This window comes from Symphalangus syndactylus, chromosome 2 (genome assembly GCF_028878055.3).
Source record: "Symphalangus syndactylus isolate Jambi chromosome 2, NHGRI_mSymSyn1-v2.1_pri, whole genome shotgun sequence".
NCBI classification, from domain to species: Eukaryota; Metazoa; Chordata; class Mammalia; order Primates; family Hylobatidae; genus Symphalangus; species Symphalangus syndactylus.
Genome location: NC_072424.2, coordinates 67,712,606 through 67,740,533, shown reverse-complemented (window position 1 = coordinate 67,740,533; position 27,928 = coordinate 67,712,606). Strand labels below are relative to the sequence as shown.

At 43.2% G+C, this 27,928-nt stretch overlaps 1 protein-coding gene across 1 annotated transcript; it reads right to left on the bottom strand.

The window, feature by feature from the left end:
• Positions 1–717: 717 nt before the first annotated feature.
• On the bottom strand, positions 718–27,720 carry GJA10 (gap junction protein alpha 10). Its single transcript, XM_055243409.1, has 2 exons — positions 26,281–27,720; positions 718–1,128 (listed from the first exon to the last, which is right to left on the bottom strand). The coding sequence occupies exons 1-2, from the start codon at positions 27,718–27,720 to the stop codon at positions 1,090–1,092; spliced, it is 1,479 nt and encodes a 492-aa protein (XP_055099384.1). The 3' UTR covers positions 718–1,089.
• Positions 27,721–27,928: the final 208 nt, after the last annotated feature.

Sequence of the window (27,928 nt, the reverse complement as noted above, 5' to 3'; positions counted from 1 at the left end):
GCTCTTTCCATGGGAATTGAGTCCACCTTTACGGCTCTAAAAACTCAGGGTTGGGCGCAGTGGCTCACACCTGTAATCCCAGCACTTTGGGAGGCCGAGATGGGTGGATCACCTGAGGTCAGGAGTTCAAGACTAGCCTCGCTAACACAAGGCTAAAAATACAAAAACACAAAAATTAGCCAGGCCTGGTGGTGGGCACCTGTAATCCCAGCTACTTGGGAGGCTGAGGCAGGAGAATGGCTTGAACCCAGGAGGCAGAGGTTGCAGTGAGCCAAGATCAGCCAAGCAGCAACCAGCGGAGCAGACTCATGGGTTGGCTAGTCAGTGCACATCACAGGGCACTCTCCCGGATGGCTCAGGACCACTCAGAGGGCGGGCAGGGTGAGGAAGAGGTGCTGGCTTCTACCACTCCCAGGAAGCTCCTGGGGGGGCACAATCATGGCATCACCACTACTCATGAATCATCCCAGAAGGATACAAAAAAAGCATGCGAGTGTTTGCCAGAGTTTTAATCAATATTTTATTTCCATGCCATTGATGAATTAAAAATCCAACTGGTTCATCCTCAAGAAATCAACTGGAGAGAGGAAAAGCCTGAAAAGTTTCTTGTCAACCTCTCCTTTATAGACAGGAAGCACAGCTGACCTCAGGCTGAGCGCAAAGCTCCAGTCCTGCTCTGGACCCATGTTTAAGGGGCCAACTGCTACTGTTGCTGCCACTGCAGAGCTGGGGTACTCTCTTGCAAAATATCCCACCAGCCTGTGCTGGGACTGGGGAAGAGGTGACATAAACCAATCCTCCTCCTCGAGGCAGAGCCGCTCTTGTCCCTAGATCTCCTCTGATGGTGTACAGCTCCTCCCTGCCCGAGCATCAGACCTCCCTCAGTGTGCCCAGGCAAGGTGAGAATCTGTCCCCAGCCCCCATAAGGGAAGGGTCTCCTGTGGAAGTGAGCCCAGGCTGGGAGCACCCTGAACAGGGCCCTTCACCTGGTGGGTGTCTGCAGAGGGTGTGGGTCCCAAAGTGCTTCCTGCAGTTTGAGCTGACAAAGGCACAACTCTCCTCCTGCAGGTACCAGCTGCTCCTGATGCATTATTTTTTCATAATAGATGAAAGTTCTAGAAGCATGTTCTGAAAGAGATAGGAAACCAAAAAACAAAACAGACTCAAACGACTTGTAAGAGTCAGCTCTACCCACCCACCTGGGATTCTATATATGTCAAAAATCCTGGGGATCAAAGAGCTGCTGCAGACAGCAGCTGTCCCTGTGTTTCCCCACAGGTGAACGTCCGTGTAAGAGGTGGCGCCCAATAGCATTACAGTGAAAACTCTGGATCCTTCCTGCTGCCTCCTCCGCCTGTTGTGGTTTATGTTGTTTTGTGAAAAAATTCAGGCCTAAAACTAAAAAGTCAATTTGTTCCTAAGCTCCATCTTAGTCCCCTTAAAATCAGCCAGATTTTTTTGACTTTACATAATATGGAAAGGGAAAACTAATTCAAATACAGAATTGTCTATTTTATAACAATCTATCTCTGATGCTAAAAATATGCTAAACCCAGGAGGCCATGTGCCAGGAGAGCAAGGGCAGCCATGGGTGTAGGAACAGGAGCTTGGGTTGAGTCAGACAGGCTGAGGGTCCAATGCCAGCTCACTTGCTCATCCAATAAATATTAATTTATCCCCCGCTTTGTCCCAAGGACTGTGTTTCACACAACCTAATTGTGTGACTTAGGACAAGTCAACTTTTTTTTTTTTTTTGAGACAGAGTCTCGCTCGGTCGCTAGGCTGGAGTATAGTGGCGTGATCTTGGCTCACTGCAACCTCTGCCTCCCGGGTTCAAGCGATTCTCCTGCCTCAACCTCCTGAGTAGCTGGGACTACAGGTGTGCACCACCACACCCAGCTAAGTTTTGTATTTTTAGTAGAGACAGGGTTTCACCATGTTGGCCAGGATGGTCTTGATCTGTTGACATCGTGATCCACCCACTTCGGCCTCCCAAAATGCAGGGATTACATGCGTGAGCCACCGTGCCTGACCACAAGTCACCTATTTCCTTATCTGTAAAATGGAAATTAGCACATGGTTACAGAGAGGAAGTCTACAGCGTGTCCAGACCATGATCCAGCCCTCAATAAAGCAGTGTCCTTCCTCATCTTCTTCACATTCTTTGGTAATTGTTAACTTGTGTAAAACTTCTCAGCCAAAAGTTTCAATAAATTATAACAATCCACCCTCCAAATATCCACCTCATAATTCTTGTTAATAATGTTGAGTTGGGCTGGGCACAGTGGCTCATGCCTGTAATCTCAGAAATTTGGAAGGCCGAGGCAGGAGGATCGTTTGAGCCCTGGAGTTCAAGGCTGCAGTGAATGAGGCCACTGCACTCCAGCCTGGGGGACAGAGTGAGACCCTATCTCTAAAAAAGTTAAAGTAAAATAAATAATAATGTTGAGTTGAAAAATACCTTCCCAAATGAGGCAAAGAACCTAGAAGGCAAAGAGATTTTTCATACTAAATATAAAATTACAAGTTTAAAGACATCATAAACAGGGAAAAAAAGACAAGCAGACTGAGAAAAAAGATCTTTCAATGTCTATATAGACAAGAGGTTAAAATAATACCATACAAGAGCTCCTAGAAATCAGAAGAACAACAAATATCCCAACAGAAAAATAAACAATGACAATTCATGGTAGAAATACAGATAGCCAATAAATATATGAACGACCTTAGTAGTAATCACAGACATGTAAATTAAAACAAAGAGAAATATTTTCAGTTCATCAGATGGGGAAGGGAGTAAGAGAATGTCTGCTGTTGGCAAGAGTATGAGAAAATGGGTGCTGTGCTGATGAGAGGTTAGTTGGAACAGCCCTTCCTGAGCAAAAATTGGCAGCATCTATCAAAACGAAATGTAGCCAGGTCTGTATTCCCAGTGCCTGTATTCCCAGTGCTTTGGGAGACCAAAGTGAGAGGACAGCTTGAGCCCAGGAAGTCGAGACTACAGTGAACTATGATTGCACCACTGCACTCCAGCTTGGGTGACAGAGCAAGACCATGCCTCTAAAAAAAAAAAAAAACAAAATGAGCTGAGCGCAATGGCTCATACCTGTAATCCAAGCACTTTGGGAGGCCAAGGTGGGGGGATCACTTGAGGTCAGGAGTTTGAGACCAGCCTGGCCAACATGGAGAAACCTCACCTCTACTAAAAATACAAAAATCAGCCGGGTATGGTGGTGCACGCCCGTAATCACATCTACTCAGGAGGCTGAGGCAGAAGAATCGCTTCAACCCAGGAGGCAGAGGTTGCAGTGAGCCAAGATCATGCCACTGCACTCCAGCCTGGGTGAGAGAGTAAGACTCTGTCTCAAAAATACATACACACACAAAACGCACGCACAAAAAAAATGTGCATGTCCATGGAAACCAACAACTCCATTTCTAGGTACCTATCAAAGATATATGCAGGAAACATTAAATGCAACATTGTAGTAGGAAAAAAGAAACAGCCTAAATGGCCATCAGATATCTATGGTTCATCATACCATGGAAAAGTATGAGCTGAGATAAACACCAAGGCAACTCTATAGGGACTGACGAAGATGCTTGAGATAGATCATTAAATGAGCAAGAGCAAACTGCAGAGACGTTTCCAGAGCATGGTCACGTTTATATTTTAAAAAACAAACAATAGGCTGGGGGGCTTCAAGAAGGCTGACTACATGCATATGGTACTCGCCTCTTCCATAAAAAGGAACCAAAATAGCAAGTAGATAATCACACTTTAAACAGATCATCTAAGAGATAGCATTGGAATTCAACAGAGGAATGGGAAACATCAAAAGCAAGGAAGGAGAGGGAAGCAAGACAGCCTGCTCATCCAGGATTGGCTGGGAGCCTGGAGAGGCCCCTTAAAGTGGGGAAAGGGTAAGTGAGAGACCCCCAGCAATCTATGTTTCCACCACAGACTCTTAGCTGTAGGAGAGCCCCTCAACCTTCAACCTCAAGGGCCCTGAGACTAAGGTAGGGAGCTGCCTGGAAACCGAACGGCAGCACTGCTCCAGAGAGGGAGCTCATGCTGTGTCCCATACACACCCAAGCCCTAAGCAGCAGCAGCATGAAACAATTTTAAGAGCCCAGCCCCCTCCACACTGGGGCTAGGCAGGAGCCACTGATAACAACCACCCAAATGCACCCCCAGCAGAGAGGGAGCCAGGCATTTTCACATGCCCTGAGGACAAATTCCACTGCCTGCAATGGCAGCGCTGTGAACTGCTGCGGTGCCCCAGCTGCTCTCACTGAAAGCAACCCTGGCCTCCCCAGTAGCAGGGCCACAGTGCAGTTGCTGCTGTCCCTACCTGAGCATTCCACTGGCAGCCTGGGGATCACCCCACTCCTGTCTATCATAGCCAGCACCTGCACACATCACCAGGGGGCCTGAGGGCAGGTCTACCCAGCCCAGCTCTAACCCTCAGCCCAGTACCTGAGTATTCCATCTCAGGGTGTGGAAGTTGCCCAGCCCAGTCCACCACCACTGACACCTAAGCATTCCTCCCATAGTCTCTGGTCAGGCCCACCCAATCTCCCACTACCACTACAGCTGGCACCCACCCACATATACCACCTATAGGCCTAGGGACTGGCCTTCCCAGACCATTGCAGGCGCCACCAACACCAGTGCAGACCACTTGGATCCCTAAGAGTTATCCCACCACTGCAATTGTCATCATCCACACCAGGCCTGCTGCTAAGGGGCTCAAGAACCTGCCCACCCACCTAGCCCATTGCTGCTATTCCTGCCACCCAAGCAAGCCACCTGGAGGCCCAAGAATTGGCCTGACTGGCCACACTAATACCTGTGCCAGCATAAACAACGCTGGGGTGCAAGAACAGGCACGCTCAGCCCACTGCTGTCACCACTGGGGCCTAAAGACTGGCCCATCTACTGGCCTAGCCCTCAGCCAAACTTCAACATAGCCTCCACTAATAATCACACCATGAGCCACCAAGAAAATCACAGGCAACACTGACACTGTTTACAGCCGAAGAAATCATACAGAGACTACTCCAGCGCATGCACCAAGAATCAAAGTGCCCTACCCAAACAACCACAGATACTTCTTCAGGAAAAAGTCTCCCCTATAAAAGCAAATTCAAAGACTAGAAAAAGCAACTTTTACAACAGATGCACAGATACCCATGTAAGGACACAAGAAACATGAAAAAGCAAACAAATATGACACCTCCAAAGGAACACAATAATTCTCCAGTAACAAATCTCAATCAAAAAGAAATTTATGAAATCTCAGAAAAAGAATTCAAAATATTGACAATAAGAAGTTCAGTGAAATATAAGAGAATACTGAAAAACAATACAAAGAAACCAGAAAAAGAATGCAAGATACAAATGAGAAGTTTACTAAAGATATAGACATCATAAAAAAACAACCAAAAATTCTTGAACTGAAGAACTCATTGAATGAAATACAGAATACATTCAAAAGCTTCAACAACAGACTAGATCAAGCAGAAGAAAGAAACTTAGAATTTGAAGGCAGGTCTTTTGAAATAACCCAGTCAGACAAAAATAAAGAAAAAATACTTTTAAAAAATGAGCAAAGTCCATGTGATATATAGGACACCAATAAAGTGACCAAATATTCCAATTTTCAATGTCCCCAGAATGTGAAGGGGTAATGAAAACATTAGAAAACCTATTTAACAAAATCATACATGAAAACTTCCCAAATCTAGCAAGAGATTTAGACATCCAGATTCAGGAAGCCCAGAGATCCCCGAATAGATACAATTCAAGAAGGTGTTCTCCATGGCACACTATATGACTATAGTCAAAGACAAACTGCCAAAAGTCAAAGACAAAGAGAATTCTAAAAACAGCAAGAGAAAAGTGTCTAGCACTTATAAAGGAACCCCCATCAGACTAATGGCAGATTTCTCAGCAGAAACCTTACGAGCAAGGAGAAAACAGGATGATATAATCAAAGTGCTGAAAGAAAAAAACTGCCAGCAGGCCAAATGTGGTGGCTTGCACCTGTAATCCAAGCACTTTGGGAGGCCAAGGTGGGTGGACTACTTGAGTTCACAAGTTTGAGACCAGCCTGGGCAACATGGGGAGACCCCATCTCTACAAAAAAATGCAAAAATTAGCCTGGCCTGGTAGCACATGCCTGTAGTCCCTGCTACTCAGGAGGCTGAGATGGGAGGATGGCTTGAGCCCAGCAAGGCAAAGGTTGCAGTGAGCCCAGATGGCACCACTGCACTCCAGCCTGGGTGAGAGAGTCAGACCTTGTCTCAAAAAAAAACAAAAACAAAACAAAACAAAAAATATCAACCAGTGATACCATACCCGGCAAAGATATTCTTCATAAATGAAGGAGGAATAAAGTCTTTCCTGGACAAGCAAAAGCTGAGGGAATTCATCACCACTAGACTTTCCCTATAGAACTGCTTAAGATAGTCCCATACCAAAAAGTGAAAGAATAATATGAAAATCATGAAAATGTAAATACCACTGGTCAAGCAAGCACACAAACAAGGAAGAGAAAAGACTCAAATGTTACCACTACAGAATACCACCAAACCACAATGATAAACAATAAGAAAGGAACAAAGGACATACAACACAACCAGAACTTAATTAATAAAATGACAAGAATAAGCCCTCACATATCAATAATAACCCTGAGTGTAACAGATTAAACTTTCTACTTAAAAGATACAGAGTGGCTGAATGTATTTTAAAAACATGACCCAACTATATGCTGCCTAAAGGAAACTCATGTCACAGTTGAGATGATACACATAGACTGAAAGTAGAGGGATGGAAAAAGATATTCCATGTAAATGGAAACCAAAAGTAAGCGGGAGTAGCTATGTTTATGGCTGATAAAATATACTTTAAGTGAAAACAGTAAAAAGAGACAAAGAAGGTCATTATATAATGATAAAGGGATCAACTGCAAGAGCATATAACAATTCTAAATATATATGCATCCAACACAGGAGCACCCAGATACATAAATCAAATATTATTAGATTTTAAAAGAAAGGGAAATAGACTCCAATACAGTATTAGTTGGAGAATTCAACACCTCACTCTCCGTATTAGACAAATAATCTAGACAGAAAATTAATGAAGAAACATTGGATTTAAGCTTAACATTAGACCAAATGGACCTCACAGACATTTATATAACAGACATTTCATCCACCAGCTACAGAATACACATTTTTCTTATCGGCACATGGAATATTTTCCAGGATAAACCATATTTTAGAACACAAAATAAGTCTCAACAAATTTTTCAAATATCTAGTATCTTCTCAGACCACAATGGAATAAAATAGAAATTATTTAATAATAACAAGAGGAACTTTGGAAACTATATAAATACATGGAAATTAAACAAAATGCTCCTGAATGAGCAAAGGGTCAAGGAAGAAATTAATGAGAAAATTAAAAAGTTTTTGAAACAAATGAAAATTGAAACACAGCATACCAAAACCTTTGGGATTCAACAAAAGCAGTGCTAAGAGGGAAGTTTATAGCAATAAACACTTACATTAAAAAGTAGAAAGGTTTTAAATAACCTAATGATGCACTTCAAGGAACTGGAAAAGCAAGAACAAACGAAACCCAAAATTAGTAGAAGGAAAGACATAATAAACATCAGAGCAGTGGGCCATGCACACTGCTGTAATCCTAGTACTTCAGGGGGCTGAGGCAAGAGGATCACCTGAGACCAGTTCAAGACCAATCTGGTCAACATAGCAAGACTCCATCTCCACAATAAATTAAAATTAGTCAGGCATTGTGGCACAACCCTGTAATCCCAGCTACTCAGAAGGCTGAGATGGAAAGGTTGCTTGAGCCCAGGAATTCAAGGTTATAGTGAGGTATGATCACACCATCGCACTCTGGATGACAAAGCAAGACTTTCTGTAAAAGCAAAAACAAAACAAAACAAAAACCCATCACTAATCATCAGTGAAATGCAAATCAAAACCACGATGAGATATCATCTTACCCCAATTAGAATGGCTATTATTAAAAAAACAGAAAACAAACAAATAGATGCTGGTGAGGATGTGGAAAAAGGGGAACTTTTATACACGTTGGCAGGATTGTAAATTAGTATGGCTGCTATGGAAAACAGTATGGAGGTTTCTCAAAAACCTTAAAGCAGAACTACCATATGATCCAGCAGCCCCACTACTGGATAGTTATCCAAAGGAAATCAAAAGGATACCTGCACTCCCATGTTTATCGCAGCACTATTCACAATATGAAATCAACCCAAGTGTCCATCAACAGACAAATGAATAAAGAAAATGTGATATATGTACACAATGGAATACTATCTGACCATAAAAAAGAATAAAATCATATCATTTGCAGAAACATGGTGGAACTGGAGGTCATTATGTTAAGTGAAATAAGGCAGGCACAGAAAGGTAAATATCACATTCTCTTTCATGTAAGAGCTATAAACGTTGATGTCATTGAGGTAGAGAGTGGAATGATAGATACCAGAGGCAGGAAAGGGTATGTGGGTGGGAGGGGGGCGAAGACAGGTTGGTCAACAGGTACACACATACAGTTAGATAGAAAGTTCTAATGTCTGATAGCAGAGCAGGGTGACTATACAATGTATTATATAATTCCAAGTAGCTAAAAGAGAGAACTTGAAATGTTTCCAACACATAGAAATGATAACTATTCAAGGTGATGGATACTCCAATACCCTGAAATGATCATTATACATTCTATGATGCAGCAAAATATCACATGTACCTCATTGATATGTAAAATATTACGTATCACTTAAAAATATTTTTTAATAAAAATAAAAAACAGGCCGGGCGCAGTGGCTCACACCTGTAATCCCAGCACTTTGGGAAGCCAAATCACTTGAGGCCAGGAGTTCGATACTAGTCTGGACAACATGGTGAAAGCTCGTCTCTACTAAAAATACAAAAATTAGCCAGGCATGGTGGCAGGTGCCTGTAATCCCAGCTACTCGGGAGGCTGAGGCAGGAGAATTGCTTGAAACCGGGAGGCAGAGGTTGCAGTGAGCCGAGATTGGGCCACTGCACTCCAGCCTGGGTGACAGAGCAAGACTCTGTCTCTAAATGAATAAATAAAATAAAATAAAATAACAAACAATAAATATTCGTGGACATATATTTGTCTTCAAGGATTGATTATGAAGGCACTGAGGAAAGTACCAGTGACACACGCTGTGGTGTTCACAGAGGACAGAGGTTGCCTTGGGGAAAAAAAGTAGGGGTTAAGTCCAGATGAGAACAAGAGGAGATGAACTTTCCCATGGTCAGGTTCACATTTTACTCTATGTTATTTTATATTGTTTGAATTTATTTAAATTAACATGTATTACTTTAATTTGAAAAGCAATAATTCTTTTAAAAACTGTTGTTCTTCCAAATCAGTAAGAGTGGTACCCCTGGTCTGAGCCACCCTCATAGCTCACTGAACCACTGCACAGTCTCCTACCTGATCTCCCTAATTCTACCCTTACCCCTACAATTGATTCTCCGAAAAGAGTGACTGTTTTTTATAACATATGTATCAGCCCATGCCTTCCCTGTACTATCCAACTCAAATTTCTATTCACGGTCTCAAAGGCCTACACATCAGACCCCTGCCCATTCCAACCTCATCCCTATCCCTCCCCTTCCTGGTCACTGCCACAAGAGTGCTCTCCTTCTGTAGCTCCAGAGAGCCGAGGACCTTTGCACTTACCGGTCCCTCTGCCTGAGAGGCCCCATCCACCCAGGACTTCAGCACCTTTTCTTTTTTTTTTTGAGACGGAGTCTCGCTGTGTCACCCAGGCTGGAGTGCTGGAGTGCAGTGGCGCAATCTCAGCTCACTGCGAGCTCCATCTCCCGGGTTCATGCCATTCTCCTGCCTCAGCCTCTCCGAGTAGCTGGGATTACAGGCGCCCGCCACCACGCCCGGCTAATTTTTTATATTTTTAGTACAGATGGGGTTTCACCGTGGTCTCGATCTCCTGACCTCGTGATCCGCCCGCCTTGGCCTCCCAAAGTGCTGGGATTACAAGCGTGAGCCACCACACCCAGCCTAGCACCTTTTCAAGAGCCCACCTCTGATAACCTCATCTAAAGTAATACCATCTACTTCCCAGTGTCCCTTTGTCCACATCACTGTGTTGTTTTCTCCTAGCACCTAAAACTATGTGAAGTTGCTTTAAATATTTGTTTATTTTTCTCTACTGTGAGAAAAGGGACAGTGTTGTCCTGTGAGCTGTTATATCCCAGGACCCAGCATCCAGTGCCTGGTACCTAGTAAGCATTCAAAAAACACTTCACAGGCCAGGCTCACACCTGTAATACCAGCACTTTGGGAGGTCGAGGTGGGTGGATTACTTGAGCCCAGAAGTTCAAAGCTACAGTGAGCCATGATCATGCCACTGCCCTGGAGCCTGGGCGACAGAGCAAGACCCTGTCTCAAAAAAAAACAAAAACAAAAAATTAATTAATTAAGAAAGAAAGAACAGATCTGGGGGTGGTAAGAAGACAAAAATAAAACAGAAAATTTCTCTTTCTGGCCTATATATTTCTGTGTTGCCTGAATTTTTACAATTTAAACACTTATTTGCACAAAGTACATATTAAGGAAACAAGTTCCTTTTTTAAAACTGTAGGCTAGGTACTACAGATTATATGGTATTGGGAAGGGGAAAGTGTTTCTCTCTGTTTCTAGGAGCAAGTCTTCTCACTACATTCTTCATCTCCCTAACATCCCAAAAGATTGGAAGAGTTCACAGGGCAACTTTCTTCCTAATGCCAAAATCTCCTTCCTCTACAGCCACAGTTCTGAACTCTGGCTGCAAATTAGAATCACCTGGGAGAGGCCAGGAGTGGTGGCTCACGCCTGTAATCCCAGCACTTTGGGAGGCCGAGGTGGGCAGATCACGAGCTCAGGAGATCGAGATCGAGCCCATTCTAGCTAACACGGTGAAACCCCGTCTCTACTAAAAAAAAAAAAAAAAAATTAGCAGGGCGCGGTGGCGGGCGCCTGCAGTCCCAGCTACTCTGGAGGCTGAGGCAGGAGAATGGCGTGAACCTGGGAGGCGGAGCTTGCAGTGAGCCGAGATCGCGCCACTGCACTCCAGCCTGGGTGACAGAGTGAAGACTCTGCCTCAAAAAAAAAAAAAAAAAAAAAAAAATCACCTGGGAGCTTTACAAAAAAGAAAGAAAGAAGGAAGGGAAGGAAGGAAAGAAAGAAGAAAAGAAGGGAGGAAGGAGGCTGGGCGCGGTGGCTCACGCCTGTAATCCCAGCACTTTGGGAGGCCAAGGCAGGCGGATCATGAGGTCAGGAAATCGAGACCATCCTGGCTAACGCAGTGAAACCCCGTCTCTACTAAAAATACAAAAAATTAGCCGGGCGTAGTGGCGGGTGCCTGTAGTCCCAGCTACTCGGGAGGCTGAGGCAGGAGAATGGTGTGAATCCAGGAGGCGGAGCTTGCAGTGAGCCGAGATCGTGCCACCGCACTCCAGCCTGGGAGACAAAGCAAGACTCCGTCTCAAAATAAAAAAAAAAAAAAGAAAAGAAGGGAGGAAGGAAGGAAGGAAGGAAAGAAGGAAGGAAGGAAGAAGGAGAAAGAATGAAAGAACAAAAGAAAAAGAAAGAAAAAGGGAGGGAGGGAGGAAGGGAGGGAAGGAGGGAGGGAGGAAGGGATGGAGGAAAGAAAAGGAAAGAAAATCATGGCTCTATCAGATAGCTTTCTGACCTTCTAAAACACAATGGATTCCTTTCACAGGACAATTCTCTGTAAGAAACAGCATAAGCGGCCAAACAACTGCGGTTCTATCAGGAGTCATTTCACTCTGAAATGTCACCTGCTGTAATCAGAACGTATCTGGCTGAGTAATAGAAATTCTGCCATCTTGAACCTAATACAGCGTAACAGACGGTTTACAGTTCATTTATTGAAAGTAGAGGATTATTATCCTTTGTTTGTTACACTAATTTCTTTTTTTCTCTTTTCCTTTTTTTTTTTTTTTAAGAGACAGGACCTCACTGTGTTGCCAAGGCTGGGCTTGAATACCTGACCAAGTGCTGGGATTACAGGCATGAGCCACCGCATCTAGCCCCTTACACTAATTTCTAATGAAAGATCCGTCTGTTTACAAGAAGCACCATGTGCCAGCCACTGATCTGTTGAGTTGAGAGCTGTTGCCTCAATTCCCAAGTGTTTCCATCATTTGGGGAATGAAGTGGACTGTCATCTCTGTAAAAAGCTTGGGAAAAGGTGACCATAATTAGGAAAGCTCTGTGGCCAAAGGCATTATTTATAATTCCTAGAAACATAAAGAACAAAGAAGAAAGAAAAAAATGAAATAAGAAAGAGGGCTCCAGTCTGTAAATGTAACGAGCTTAGAAGTAACCACTCTACTACCCTAGCAACAAGTAGAAATCTGAACAAAGTAAAAAATCAGCAATTCTTAGATTTGTTAGAGAAGAGAGGTTACTGAACAAGCCACTGCCTTCAAAATTAGAAAGTCTAGGGCGCAAAAGATTGAGACCCAGTCATAAGACTATAGGATGTTTCCCTCCCCCATACCTTACCACCACACCACTAAAAGTCCACTTACCAGGGTCTTTTTTCTCTTTTCTTTTTCTTGAGACAGGGTCTCACTCTGTCCCCCAAGCTGGAGTGCAGTGGCACAGCCCCAACTACTTGGGAGGCTAAGGTAGGAGAATTGCATGAGCCTGGGAGGTCAAGGTGGCAGTAAGCCATGACCATGTCACTGCACTCCAGCCTGGGGGACAGAGTGAGACCCTGTCTCAAGGGAAAAAAAAGAAAGAGAGACAGGGTTTTGCTATGTTGCCCAAGCTGCTCTCGAGCTCTTGAGCTCAAGGGATCCAACTGCCTTGGCCTCCAAAGTGCTGACATTACAGGTGTAAGCCACCACGCCCAGCCCCACATTCTTTTCATCTCTACAAAATATTCACATTTCAACAAAAAAGCACAAAGCCTACTAAAGGGCAAAAAACACAGTTTGAAGAGACCCAAAGAGCATCAGAATCAGAGTCAGATAGGGCACAAATGTTGGAATTATCACACCAGGAATTTAAAAGTATGATTAATATGCTAAGGGCTCTAATGGAAAAAGTAGACAATATATAAGAACAGGTAGATAATGTAAGTTAGGAGATGAAAAGCCTAAGAAAGAATCACAAAAAAGTGCTAGAGATCAAAAACACTGTAACAGAAATAAAGAATGCCTTTGATGGGCTCATTAGTAGACTGGACATGGCTGAGGAAAGAATCTCTGAGCTTGAGGATATAAAAATAGAAACTTCCAAGACTAAAAAACAAAGATTTAAAAAGACTAAAACAAACAAAAACCAAATAGAACAGAATACTCAAGAACTGTGGGACAATTACAACAGGTATAACATACATATAAACCAGAAGGAGAAGAAACAGAGAAAGGAAGACAAGAAATATTTGAAGCTGTAACACTAATAAGCTCCCGAATCTGATGTCAGACACCAAACCACACATCCAGGAAGTCCAGAAAACACCAAATGGGATATTTGCCAAAAAAAAAACTACTTCTAGGCTTATCATATTCAAACTTCAGAAAATCAAAGAGAAAAAAAAAATCTTGAAAGAAGACAGAGAGAAAAAAAACCACTTTCCCTACAGAGGAGCAAAGATAAGAATTATATTTAACTTCTCATAAACGATACAAGCAAGAAGACAGGAGAATGAAATAGTTAAAGCATTGAGAGGAAAACACCACACCACCAATCTAGAATTCTCTACCCTGAGAATTATCCTTCAAAGTGAAGGAGAAGGCCAGGTGCAGTGGCCTGTAATTCCAGCACTTTGCAAGGCCAAGGCAGGCGAATTGCTTGAAGTCAAGAGTTCAAAACCAACCTGGCCAACTTGGTGAAACCTCATCTCTATTAAAAATACAGAAATTAGCCAGGTATGGTGGCACACACCTGTGATCCCAACTACTTGGGAAGCTGAGGCAGGAGAATCGCTTGAACCCAAGAGGTGGAGGTTGCAATGAGCCGAGATCACACCACTGCATTCCAGCCTGGGCAACAGAGCGAGACTCTGTCTCAGAAAACAAACAAACAAAAAAAAGTGAAGCAGAAGTAAAGACTTTCTTGGCCAAATAAGAATTGTAGGAATGTGTGGCCAGTAGCCCTGCCTTGTAAGAAATGTTAAAAAAGAGTCCTTCAGAGAGAAAAAAAATGATATAGGTCAGAAACTCAGATCTACATAAAGAAAGGGAAAACATCAGATAGGAAATAAGAGAAGGTAAAATAAGAACTTGTATCTTTCGTATTCTTAAGAATAATGTACAGACACACATACATATGTTTATATGTTTATGTATGTATGAAATGAATGACAGCAATAGTATAAGGACAGGAGGGAGGCATTAGGAATTTTTTTATTAAATGGTGGTTATACTACCATAAAGTGGCATAGTGTTATCTGAAAGTGAACTTGGATTAGTTGTAAATGCATATTGCAAACTCTAGGACAACCACCAAAAAAAGTTTTAAAGGAAGTATAATTAATACGTTAAGAAAGGCCGGGCTCAGGGGCTCACGCCTGTAATCCCAACACTTTGGGAGGCTGAGGTGGGCAGATCACGAGGTCATGAGTTCGAGACCAACCTAACTAAAATGGTGAAACCCCCGTCTCTACTAAAAATACAAAAATTAGCCGGGTTTGGTGGTGTGTGCCTGTAATCCCAGCTACTCAGGAGGCTGAGTCAGAAGAATCGCATGAACCCGGGAGGCGGAGGTTGCAGTGGGCTGAGATCGTGCCACTGCACTCCAGCCTGGGGGAGAGAGAGAGAGAGACTCTGTCTCAAAAAAAAAAACAATAAAAGAAAGAAAGGAGAGAAAATGGTGCCAGGCATGGTGGCTCATGCCTGTAATCCCAGCACTTTGGGAGGCCGAGGCAGTTGGATCACCTGAGGTCAGGAGTTCGAGACCAGCCTGGCCAATATGGTGAAACCCCATCTCTACTAAAAATACAAAAATTAGCCAGGCGTGGTGGTGCTTGACTGTAATCCCAGTTACTCGGGAGGCTGAGGCAGGAGAATCACTTGAACTAGGAGGTGGAGGTTGTAGTGACAAGATTACACCACTGTACCTGCACTCCAGCCTGGGTGAGAGAGCAAGACTCCATCTCAAAAAAAAAAAAAAAAAAAAAGGAAAGGAGAGAAAATGAAATCATATAGAGTGCTCAATTACAACCACAAAAGGCAGAAAAGGTGTGCATGACAAAAATAGGAGCAAAGAACAAGGGCAACAAATGGAAAATAGTAATAAATATACTAAATATTAATGCCATTATATCAATAATCACTTTTTCTGCCAGTTGTCTAAATACACAAAATACAGAGATTGTCAGAGTGGATAAAAAACAAGACACAGATGGGGCATGATGGCTCACACATGTAATCCCAGCACTTTGGGAAGGCCAAGGAGGGAGGATCATTTGAGCCCAAGAGTTCAAGACTAGACTGGGAAACATAATGATAACCCATCTCTACAAAAAATTAAAAATTAGCTGTGCCAGAAGCGGTGGCTCACGCCTGTAATGCCAGCACTTTGGGAGCAGAGGCGGGCAGATCACCTGAGGTCAGGAGTTTGAGACCAGTCTGGCCAACATGGTGAAACCCTGTCTCTACTAAAAATACAAAAATTAGCTGGGTGTGGTGGCACCTGTAATCCCAGCTACACGAGAGGCTGGGGCAGGAGAATCGCTTGAACCAGGAGGCACAGGTTGCAGTGAGCCAAGATCACGCCATTGCACTCCAGCCTGGGCAACAAGAGTGAGACTCTGTCTCAAAAAAAAAAAAAATTAGCTGAGCGTGGCAATGTGCACCTGTAGTCCTAGCTACTCAAGAGGCTGAGGTGAGAGGATCACTTGAGCCCAGGAGGTCAAAACTGCTGTGAGCCATGATCATGCCACTGCACTCCAGCCGGGCAACAGAGTGAGACCCTGTCTCTAAAAAAATAAAAATAAAAACAAGATGCATTATATGTTATCTATAAGAAACCAACTTTAAATATAAAGGTATATATAAAGTAAAAGTAAAGAAATGAAGAAAGATATATGATGCTCACACTAATCAAAAGAAGGCAGGAGTAGCTATATTAATTCCAGACAGAGAAGACTTCAGGAAAGTTATCAGGGATAAAGAGGGGCAATGCAAATGATAAAGGAGTGAATACTCTGAGAAAAAATAATCCTTAATGTGTATATACCTAACAACAGAAGATCAGAATATGTGAGGCAAAAACTGCTAGAACTGCAAGGAGAAATAAATGAATCCACTATTATAGTTGGAGACCCTAGCTTCATTCTTTCAGAAATGGACAGATCCAGCAGACAGAAAAGCCAAAAGGACATAGTTGAACTCAACAGCACCATCAATTAACTGGATATAATTGACATCTAAGGCTGATGGGAGGATTGCTTGAGGCTAAAAATTTAAGACCAATTTGGTCATCATAGTAAGACCCCATCTCTATAAAATGTAGAATAATTTATTAACAAATTAAGGCCGAGCTCGGTGGCTCATGCCTGTAATCCCACCACTTTGGGAGGCCGAGGCGGGCGGATCACAGGGTCAGGAAGCCAAGACCATCCTGGCTAACACGGTGAAACCCCGTCTCTACTAAAAATACAAAAAAATTAGCCGGGCGTGGCAGAGTGCGCCTGTAGTCCCAGCTACTCAGAAGGCTGAGGCAGGAGAATGGCATGAACCCGAGGGGCAGAGCTTGCAGTGAGCTGAGATCACGCCACTGCACTCCAGCCTGGGCGACAGAGTGAGACTCCATCTCAAAAAAAAAAAAAAAAAAAAATTAAAAAAGAAAAAAATTGACATCTATTGGCTACTTCATCTAGTAACAACAGAATACACATTCTTCTCAAGCTCACATGAAACACTTACCACGATAGACCACATTCTAGATTGTGGTCTTCTCTCTTAAATTTTTAAAAATAGAAATCATACAATGTCTGTTTTCAGATCACAATGGAGTTAAACTAGAAATTAATAACAGCTGGGGCCAGGTGCAGTGGTTCACACCTGTAATCCCAGCACTTTGGGAGGCCAAGGCCGGACGGTTGCTTTAAGCCAGGAGTTCAATACCAGCCTGGGCTACAAAGTGACATCTCAGCTCTACAAAAAAATTTAAAAATAAGCCAAGCATGATGGTGCACACCCATAGTCCCAGCTACTGAGGAGGCTGAGGTAAGAGGATCACTTGAGCCCAGAAGTTTGAGGCTGCAGTGAGCTAGGTGACAAGCTAGAGACCCTGTCTCTTAAAAAAAAAGAAAAAAGAAAGATAGCTGGAAAATTCTAAAATACTTAGCGATTAAACTATACATTTATAAATAACACATAGGTCAAGGAAGAAATCTTGGAAAAAAACATTTTCAACTAAACAAAAATGATAACACAACTTATCAAAATTTATGAGATACAGCAAAAGCAGTGCTTAGGGAGAAATTTATAGCATTGAATGTATAATTAGAAAAGAAGAAAGATCTAAGCTGGGCATGGTGGCTCATGCCTGTAATCCTAGCACTTTGGGAGGCAGAGACGGGAGGATTACCTGAGGTCAGGAGCTCAAGACCAGCCTGGCCAACGCGGTGAAACGCCGTCTCTACTAAAAATACAAAAATTAGTTAGGCGTGGTGGCAAGAACCTGTAATCCTAGCTATTAGGGAGGCTGAGACAGGAGAATCACTTGAACCCAGGAGGCAGAGGTTGCAGCGAGCCGAGATCATGCCACTGCACTCCAGCCTGGGCAACAAAGCGAAACTCCGTCTCAAAAAAAAAGAAAAAGAAAAGAAGAAAGATCTAAAATCAATTATCTACTTTTAGGAAACTAAAAAAAAATTAAATCCAAGGGAAGCAGAAACAAAGCAATAATGAAAATTAGAGCAGAGATGAATGAAATTGAAATAGGAAACTAATAGGGAACATCAACAAAACCAAAATCTACCTCTTCGAAAACAACAATAAAGTGTGGAAGTCTCTAGCCAGGCTAATATCATTTGCATATTTGTCCCTCCCCAAATTGTAATCCCCAGTATTGGAGGTAGGGCATGCTAGGAGGTGTTTAGATCATGGGCGCAGATCCCTCATGAATGGCTTGGGCCATCCCCTCGGTAATAAGTGAGCTCTCACTCTGGGTTCCCATGAGATCTGGTTGTTTAAAAGTGTGTGGCACCTCCCCTCTCACTCCCTTGCTCCTGCTTTCACCATGTGACATGCCTGCTCCCCCTTCCCTTCCACCATGATTATAAGCTTCCTGAGGCCTCCCTAGCAACTGAGCAGATGCCAGCACCATGCTTCCTATAAAGCCTGCAGAACCCTGAGCCAATTAAACCTCTTGTCTTTATAAATTACTCAGTCTCAGGTATTTCTTTATAGCAATCCCAAAACAGCTTAATATACAGGTTAACTAAGAAAAAAAGAGAGAAGAAGCAAGTTACTAGTATCACAAACGAAAGAGAGAACATCAGTACAGATCCCACCAGCATTAAAAGAATAATAAAGGAATATTATGAACAACTCTATGCCCACAGATCTGATAACCTAGAATGTACCAATTCCTAGAAAAGACACAATCTGCCAAAACTCACACAAGAAGATATAGACCATATGAATAGGCTTATATCTATTAAAGAAACTGAATCAGTAATTATCAACCTTCCAAAACACTAGGCCCAAATGCATTCAATGGTGAATCTAACAGACACTTATGAAAAAAATTGTATCAATTCTCTACCATCTCTTCCAAAAGATAGAAGTGGAAAGAGTACTTCCTAACTCATTCCACAAGACCAGCATTACCCTAATACCAAAACCAAAGACAGGCAAGAAAAGAAAACTACAGACCAATATCTCTCATGAACATAAATGTAAAAATCCTCAAAAAAATTATCAAATTAAATCCAACAATGTATAAAAAGAATTATAGGCCAAGTATGGTGGCTCACGTCTGTAATCCCAGCACTTTGAGATGCTGAGGCAGGTGGATCGATTGAGCCAAGGAGTTCAAGACCAGCCTGGGCAACATGGTGAAACCGTGTCTCTACCAAAAAATGCAAAACTTAGTTGGGTGTGATGGTGTGTGCATGTAGCCACAGCCACTCAGGAGACGGAGGTGGGAGGACCACTTGAGCCCAGGAGGCAGACGCTGCAGTGACCTGAGATCATGCCATTGCACTTCAGCCTGGGTAACAGAATGAGACCTTGTCTCCAAAAAATAAAAATAAAGGGCCGGGCACGGTGGCTCATGCCTGTAATCCTGGCACTTTGGGAGGCCGAGGCGGGCAGATCACGAGATCAGGAGATCAAGACCATCCTGGCTAACACGGTGAAACCCCGTCTGTAATAAAAATACAAAAAATTTAGCTGGGCACGGTAGCGGGCACCTGTGGTCCCAGCTACTCGGGAGGCTGAGGCAGGAGAACGGCGTGAACCCAGGAGGCGGAGCTTGCAGTGAGCCGAGATCGCTGCCACTGCACTCCAGCCTGGGCGTGACAGGGCAAGACTCTGTCTCAAAAAATAAATAAATAAATAAATAATAAAAATAAAGAATTATACACCATGACCAAGTGGGATTTATCCCAGGTATGCCATGCTGGTTCAACATTCAAAAATCAGGCTGGGTGTGGTGGCTCACGCCTGTAATCCCAGCACTTTGGGAGGCGGAGGCGGATGGATCACTCGAGGCCAAGAATTCGAGACCAGTCTGGCCAGCGTGGTGAAACCCCATCTCTACTAAAAATACAAAAATTAGCTGGGCATGGTGGCACATGCCTGTAATCCCAGCTACCTGGGAGGCTGAGGCATGAGAATCACTTGAGCCTGGGAGGTAGAGATTGCAGTGAGCCAAGATTGCACCTCTGCACTCCAGCCAGGGTTGCAAAGTGAGACTCTGTCTCAAAAAAAAAAAAAAAAAAAAAATCAAAATCAATTAATGTAATCTGTCACATCAAATTGCTACCAAAGAAAAATCACATCCCATATCAGTAGATGCAGAAAAAGCACTTGACAAAATCCAACACCCATTGTGATTAAAAACTCTCAGAAAACTAAAAGGGGAACTTACTCAACTTGATAAAGAACCTCTACAAAAAAATCTATAGCTGATATTATATGTACTGGTAAGAAACTTGAATCTTTCTCTCTATAATCAGGAACAAGGAGAAGGATATACCCTCTTACAACTGCTTTTCAAAATTGTACTGAAGTCCTAGATAATGCACTAAGACAAGATGAGACGAGGTAAGACAAAAAAGTAAAGAAAGAGTATATGGATTGGGAAGGAAGAAATGACTGTCTTTGTTCCCAGAAATCATGGTTGTCTACACAGAAAAATCTGAAAAAACTGCCCTGGCGTGGTGACTCACTCCTGTAATCCTAGCACTTTGGGAGGCCAAGACAGGTGGATCACCTGAAGTCAGGAGTTCGAGACCAGCCTGGCCAACATGGTGAAACCCCGTAAAAATACAAAAATTAGCCAGGGCTGGTGGTGCGTGCCTGTAATCCCAGCTACTTGGGAGGCTGAAGCAGGAGAATTGCTTAGAATCTGGGAGGCGGAGGCTGCGGTGAGCTAAGATTGCCCCACTGTACTCTAGCCTGGGTGACAAAGCGAGACTCCATCTCAAAGAAAAAAAGAAAGAAAAGAAAAATCTGAAAAAGTTGACAGAAAATACTCCTGGAGTATTTATAGTATTCATATCCTGGATTTCAAGATATAAGGCTAATGCGCAAAAGTCTATGACTTTCCTATATACCAGCAATGAATAAGTAAAATGTGAAATTAAAAACATATCACCAGTCAGGCACGGTGGCTCACACTGGTAATCCCAGCACTTTGACGCGGGTGGATCGCCTGAGGTCGGGAGTTTGAGACCAGCCTGGCCATCATAGTGAAATCCCGACTCTATTAAAAATACAAAAATTAGCCCGGCATGGTGGCGGGTGCCTGTAATCCCAGCTACTCAGGAAGCTGAGGCAGGAGAATTGCTTGAACCCCATAGGCGGAGGTTGCAGCGAGCCAAGATCATGCCATTGCACTCCAGCCTGGGGCAACAAAGAGAGACTTCATCTCAAAAAAAAATTATATATATATAATATTTATATATATATTATATATATACACACACACACACACACACAAAGAATACTTAAAACTCAACAATAAGATAACTTACCAAGGAAGATATAGATGGCAAGTAAGAATAGGAAATATGTTCAACAACATAGGTCATTAGGGAATTGCAAATTAAAACAACATACTAGCTGGGCGCAGTGGCTCACGCCTGTAATCCCAGCACTTGGGGAGGCCAAGGTGGGCGGTTCACTTGAGGTCAGGAGTTTGAAACAAGATACCACTACACACCTATTAAATGGCCAAAATCCAAAACAATGACAATAGCAAGAGTATGAAACAACAGGAACTCTCATTCATTGCTGATGGGAATAAAAAAATGGTACAGCAACTTTGGAAGACAGTTTGGCAGTTTTTATGAAACAAAGCTTATTCTTACCGTATGATCCAGCAATTACGCTCTTTGGTATTTACCCACATTAATTGAAAATTACATTTATATAAAAACCTGCGCATGGATGTTTATAGCAGCTATATTCATAATTGCCAAAATTTGGAAGCAACCAAGATGTCCTTCAGAAGGTAAATGGATAAATAAACTGTGGTACATCCAGATAAAAGAATATTATTCAGTGATAAAAAGAAATGAGCTATCAAGCCATGGAAAGACATGGAGGAAATCTAAATGCATATTACTAAGCATAAGAGGCCAATATGAAAAAACTACATATTGTATGATCCAATTATATGACATTCTGGAAAAGGCAAGGCATTAGATTCAGTAAAAGATCAGTGGTTATCAGGGCTTGAGGGAGGAAGGGATGAATAGGGGAAGCACAGAAGGTTTTTTTTTTTATTTTATTTTATTTTTTTGAGACGGAGTCCCGCTCTGTCACCCAGGCTGGAGTGCAGTGGCGCAATCTCGGCTCACTGCAAGCTCCGCCTCCCGGGTTCACGCCATTCTCCTGCCTCAGCCTCTCCGAGTAGCTGGGACTACAGGCGCCCGCCACCACGCCCGGCTAATTTTTTGTATTTTTAGTAGAGACGGGGTTTCACCATGGTCTCGATCTCCTGACCTCGTGATCCGCCCGCTTCGGCCTCCCAAAGTGCTGGGATTACAAGCGTGAGCCACCGCGCCCGGCCCAGAAGGTTTTTAAGACAGTGAAATTCCTCTGTATGGTACTATACTGGTAAATCCATGTCATTATACATTTGTCCAGACCCATAGAATGTACCACACCCAGGGTGAATCCTAATGTAAATATGGGCTTTGGGTGATAATGATGTGTCAGTGCAGGTTCATCAGTTGTAGCAAACGTACCACTCTGATAATAGGATGTCAATAGTTGGGGAGGTTCACACATGTAGGGGAACAGTGGGTATATGAGCACTCTCTGTATTTTCCATTCAACTTCACTGTGAACTGCTCTAAAAAATAAAGTTGATAACCCTCTGCACAGTGACTTCATGGCTCTCAGCAGCCTTGAGTGGAGCCATCCCACCTGGCTCCCTCTGTTGTTATCTGCTGTTTCCTTTTCTCTCCTGTCCTTGTAACTAAGTCAGGAAATAAGGGTGTCAAATCCCATTATGTCTCTAATTTGACAACAAGATTGGATGTTATGTATTGTAGAGGTTTTTGTTTATATTGTTCCTAAAGTATGAAAAATAAAGGGGAAAACGTTGAATTGGAAAAAACCAAAATGCTGTAACATTCAAAGAGTAAAACAGGCCTGATTAGATGTTCATTTCTTGTATTTATAAAAGGTTAGTGGCCAGGTGCAGTGGCTCACACCTGTAATCCCAGCACTTCGGGAGGCCAAGGCGGGCAGATCACAAGGTCAAGAGATGGAGACCATCCTGGCCAATATGGTGAGACCCTGTCTCTACTAAAAATATAAAAATTAGCTGGACATGGTGGTGCGTGCCTCTAGTCCCGGCTACTTGGAAAGCTGAGGCAGAATTGCTTGAACCCAGGAGGCAGAGGTTGCAGTGAGCTGAGATCACGCCACTGCACTCCAGCCTGACGACAGAGTGAGACTCCGTCTCAAAAAAAAAAAAAAGGTTAGTGATGCATTTTCTCAGTGCAAATTATTTTTTACTCCTACTTCTATTTATGAATATAATAAAGTCCATACAGAAAAGAAAAGAGAGAGCCATCAGTTTCATCATCTTCACTCCAGGATTCCGAGCTTGGCTGGCCTCTCCCAAAAGATAAACCGAAGGATTAAGAAAATCTATCTCAGCCGGGTGCGGTGGCTTACGCCTGTAATCTCAGCACTTTGGGAGGCCGAGGTGGGCGGATCACGAGGTCAGCAGATGGAGACCATCCTGGCTAACACGGTGAAACCCCGTCTCTACTAAAAATACAAAAAAATTAGCAGAGCATGGTGGCGGGCGCCTGTAGTCCCAGCTACTCGGGAGGCTTAGGCAGGAGAATGGAGTGAACCCGGGAGGCAGAGCTTGCAGTGAGCCGAGATCACGCCACTGCACTCCAGCCTGGGCGACAGAGCAAAACTCCATCTCAAAAAAAAAAAAGAAAAGAAAAAAGAAAATCTATCACACCTAAAAACTGCCGTATCTCCCTCAACAGTCTGCCAGTAAGAGGCTTCTCTTGCATGTAAGGTACAAGAAAAAGGAAATGATGAAAATTGTATTGCTGACTTTGCAAATGCAGATAAAAAGCAGTGGATGGTCTGAATGTAGTGAGTTATCCCAACTGATTGTTCACAGTCAGTTACAGATTGAACTCCTTGTTCTACTCTTTCCCCCCTTCTTACTACTGCACTTAACAGGAAGGAAGGAAGGAAAGAAGGAAGGAAGAAAGGAAGGAAGGAAGGAAGGAAGGAAGGAAGGAAGGAAGGAAGGAAGGAAGGGGAGGGAGGGAAAGAGAAAAAAGAAAAGAAAAGAAAAGAAAAGAAAAGAAAAGAAAAGAAAAGAATTTTCTTGTTGCCCAGGCTGGAGTGCAATGGTGCAATCTTGGCTCGCCGCAACCACTGCCTCTTGGGTTCAAGCGATTCTCCTGCCTCAGTCTCCCCAGTAGCTGGGATTACAGGCATGCGCCACCACGCCTGGCTAATTTTGTATTTTTAGTAGAGACAGGGTTTCTCCATGTTGGTCAGGCAGGTCTCAAACTCCTGACCTCAGGTGATCCGCCCACCTCAGCCTCCCAAAGTGCTGAGATTACAGGTGTGAGCCACCGCACTTGGCCAAAAGAAAGAAAATTTTTTAAAAAAGAAGTAGCTGCCACTGGCCAAATAATTCTATTTTATTTATTTATTTTTATTTTTTAGAGACAGGGTCTCAGTCTGTTGCCCAAAACTGGAGTGCAGTGGCATGATCATGGCTCACTGCAGCCTCAACCTTCCAGGCTCAAGTGATCCTCCCAAGTAGCTGGGACTACAGGCATGTGTCACCACACCTGGCTAATCTTTGTATTTTTTTGAGAAACAGGGTTTCATCATGTTGCCCCAGCTGGTCTTGAAGTCTTGAGCTCAAGTGATTCACCTGCCTCAACCTCTCAAAGTACTGGGATTACAGGCATGAGCCACCACGCCTGGCCCCAAGTTATTCTAAAATAGTGGTTCTTAACCCTGGCTGCACACTGCACTCACCATGGGAGTTTGAAAAATGTTGATGCATGCATCCCACCCACAGAGATTCTGGTTTAATTAGAATTGGATGGGTCCTGGGCATGATGGCTTTTAAGCCTCCCAGATGACTGTAATGTATGGCAAGGGTTAAGAACCCTGCTCTAGTTTGGCATAGGTTTCTAAGCACCCATACATTGATCCTAAACAGTCTCCTAAATAAATGGCTGGTCACTGACAAGAAATGTATATCAGTTTGAGAGAAGTATTTTAGTAAAAATCCAAGTAGATTGATTTGCACTCATGGTATGTCTGTAGTACAGTAACATCAGTATCTAAACCCATAGGAGATGTAAAACTAGGGTAGAGGGATTCAATCATTATCAACACAAAAAATGGAACAAAGGAAGAAACAAGCAGGTGAGCTCAACTCAGAAGCTCTCCCACCAACCTTGGGGGAATTTTCTTTTTAATGGAAACAGTTGACTAGGGAGCAGTGAGTAAGCAAGTGTCATCCTTTGTTCCAGAATTGAGAATAATCCACAGTAAATATCCATTTCATGTCTATAATGGGTAAGAAATGTTTAATCCCACAGTGGTTTTTCAGAGAACAAAATTAAAATCAATACATTATTGATTCTTGTCTTTGTAAAATATATCACCAAATATTTGTATATGACTTTGAAATGTCAAAAGTATTAAAAGAATGAAGTACACCTTCCTTTTTTAGTGAGATGAGGGCAACTCAAGGTGACAAATGATCCCTCCTCTGGACCGTTTTCCACACTGTGACAGAAGGACTTTCTAAACTGCAACTCTGATCCAGTCCCTCCTCTGCTCCACATCCTCCGTCAGTTCTCTATGGCTTCCCTACAGGGCCTCCATGCCCACTTCTCCAGCCTTCCCTCCCTCTGCGCCCTCCTACCACCCTGTGCTCCAGCCACACACAGCTCCTCAGACAGCACTGCTGTGTCTCACCTCTTAGGCTTTATCTGCACTGCTCCCTCTACCAGGACAGCTTCTTTCATGTGCCCCAGTCCTTCCAGTTTTGGAAAAACTTGCCACATCTTTCAAGATTCAGTTCAAGGTAACTTCAACTATGAACCTTTTCCTGACCCATCCATATGACCACTCCGTCCTTTGCTCACTCATTCCCACTAACATGACGCCTTACACTTGATATATTTACGTTTTACCTGCCTAAATTTTCCTTCTACATCCTGAATTCTTTGATGTCAGAGACTGTATTTTATCCATTTATATGCCTAGCACTTATAAGAGCGACTGATGTAATAAGTTTTTTCTAAGTCTATTTTATGAATTGAATTTAACTGAATGTATCGAATGAATAATTTTCTCTCTCCATAAATAATCTCCCTCTCCATCTGCCTCTCTGTCAACACAAACATACATACACACCCCAGGAAGGAAGAAAGGAAAAAGAAAGCATCCAGAATGGAACAGCTCTTGTGATAGTTCCATGATCGGTAGGGCTGTCTGTCTTACCATTGATGTTCTGTGCCCAGTGACTGAAGGCAGAGGTGAGGGGCTGTTTTCCCAGTGAGGAAAATCCAAGCAGGAGCTATTCCGAGAACCAGAGCTTCCTGAGTCACTGTGCAGATGTCGCTTTTCAGACAACAATCTGGACAGAAAGCTGGCCTTGCGACTGCCTGGGCGAGATCTGTCTATCCAGACCCCACTCTCTCTCATGCTGCCTTCACTGTCTCTGCAGTGACTATGAAGATCTGTGAGAGGCTCACCTGAGGGTTCTGGGTCCTGGGACTGCTCCCAGGTTCCTATTGCATAGGATGGACAGTTTCTAGGAGCCGTAGTTGTACCTAGCCAGGACTGAGACATTGTATTCTGCAGGCCAAATGAGGAATGGTCTGATTGCTGTCCCAGGTGCTGATTTCCAGCACTGCCAGCCCAGGGACATGGGCTGTGAACATGGAGCTGTCCGCTATGCTGATCCTTCTCAGACCAGTCCTTTTTCCCATTGGAAGGGTCTACTTCAAGTTGCCTGGGCTGTGGCGTTTGCCACATGGTTTTAGACTTTGGCACATTAACTCGAATGACTTGCTGTTGATTGTTAGCTTGAAGTGGAGAGATTCTTTCAGGCAAGGAAGAGCAAATCATACACTGCTGGGCCACCGAATATTTCTTCAAATGGAATGGAGGGCCTGTTTCATCCTCAATGCCCTCACTGCTGGATTTCTTATAAAGTGTCCTCATAATTTTTCTGATGCCCAGATGAAATATTTCTAGTATATTGAGTAACAAGGAAATGGCTGCAATGCTGTGCATAAAAAGCATGAAAATTGTCTTCTCAGTGGGCCTGGATACAAAGCAATCCACCGCATTGGGGCAAGGAGGTTGAGTGCATTTGTAAAGGGGGTGCATTTGAAACCCATAGAGAATATATTGGCCTATCATGAATCCTACTTCCAGCACAGATCTGGTCAAGATGTGTAAGACATAAGTACGCAGCAGACATCCTTTCAGAGGGACTTTATGGATCCTCTTCTGCTCCTCTAACCTCCTCAGTTCCCTATCTATTCTTTGCTGCTCCTCCAAGTCAAGCTCTGGATTCTCCATCTGGGCTCTAAGGTGTGACTTTTTCCTCTGCCTCTCTTTCTCAAAGGCCCTGAGCCTATAAAGTGCATGGCCCATATAGACCAAAGAAGGAGAAGACACAAAGATGATCTGTAAAACCCAGAACCTGATCAAAGAGATAGGGAATGCATCATCATAACAGATATTGTTGCAACCTGGCTGCCGGGTGTTGCAGGCAAATGCTGACTGTTCATCATCCCAGACATCCTCAGCAGCCACACGAAGTACCAGCATTCGGAAGATGAAGAGGATGGTCAGCCAGATTTTCCCCACTATGGTTGAGTGGGAGTGAACTTCCTCTAGGATGCCACCCAATAAGTTCCAATCCCCCATGGTTAAAGACTAATGTCTGAAATATACAGAAAACACTGAGGTTAATAGCACCCATGGTGGTAATATATAGACACAAGCTCAAAAATACAGCAGGTTCTTTTGTATGTCAGCAAAACTATGAAGGATCTTCCAGCCCTAATATTTATAGCCCATGCTTAAAATAGGATATTTCCAAAGATATTAATTTTTGAAAAAACACTAAAGACCC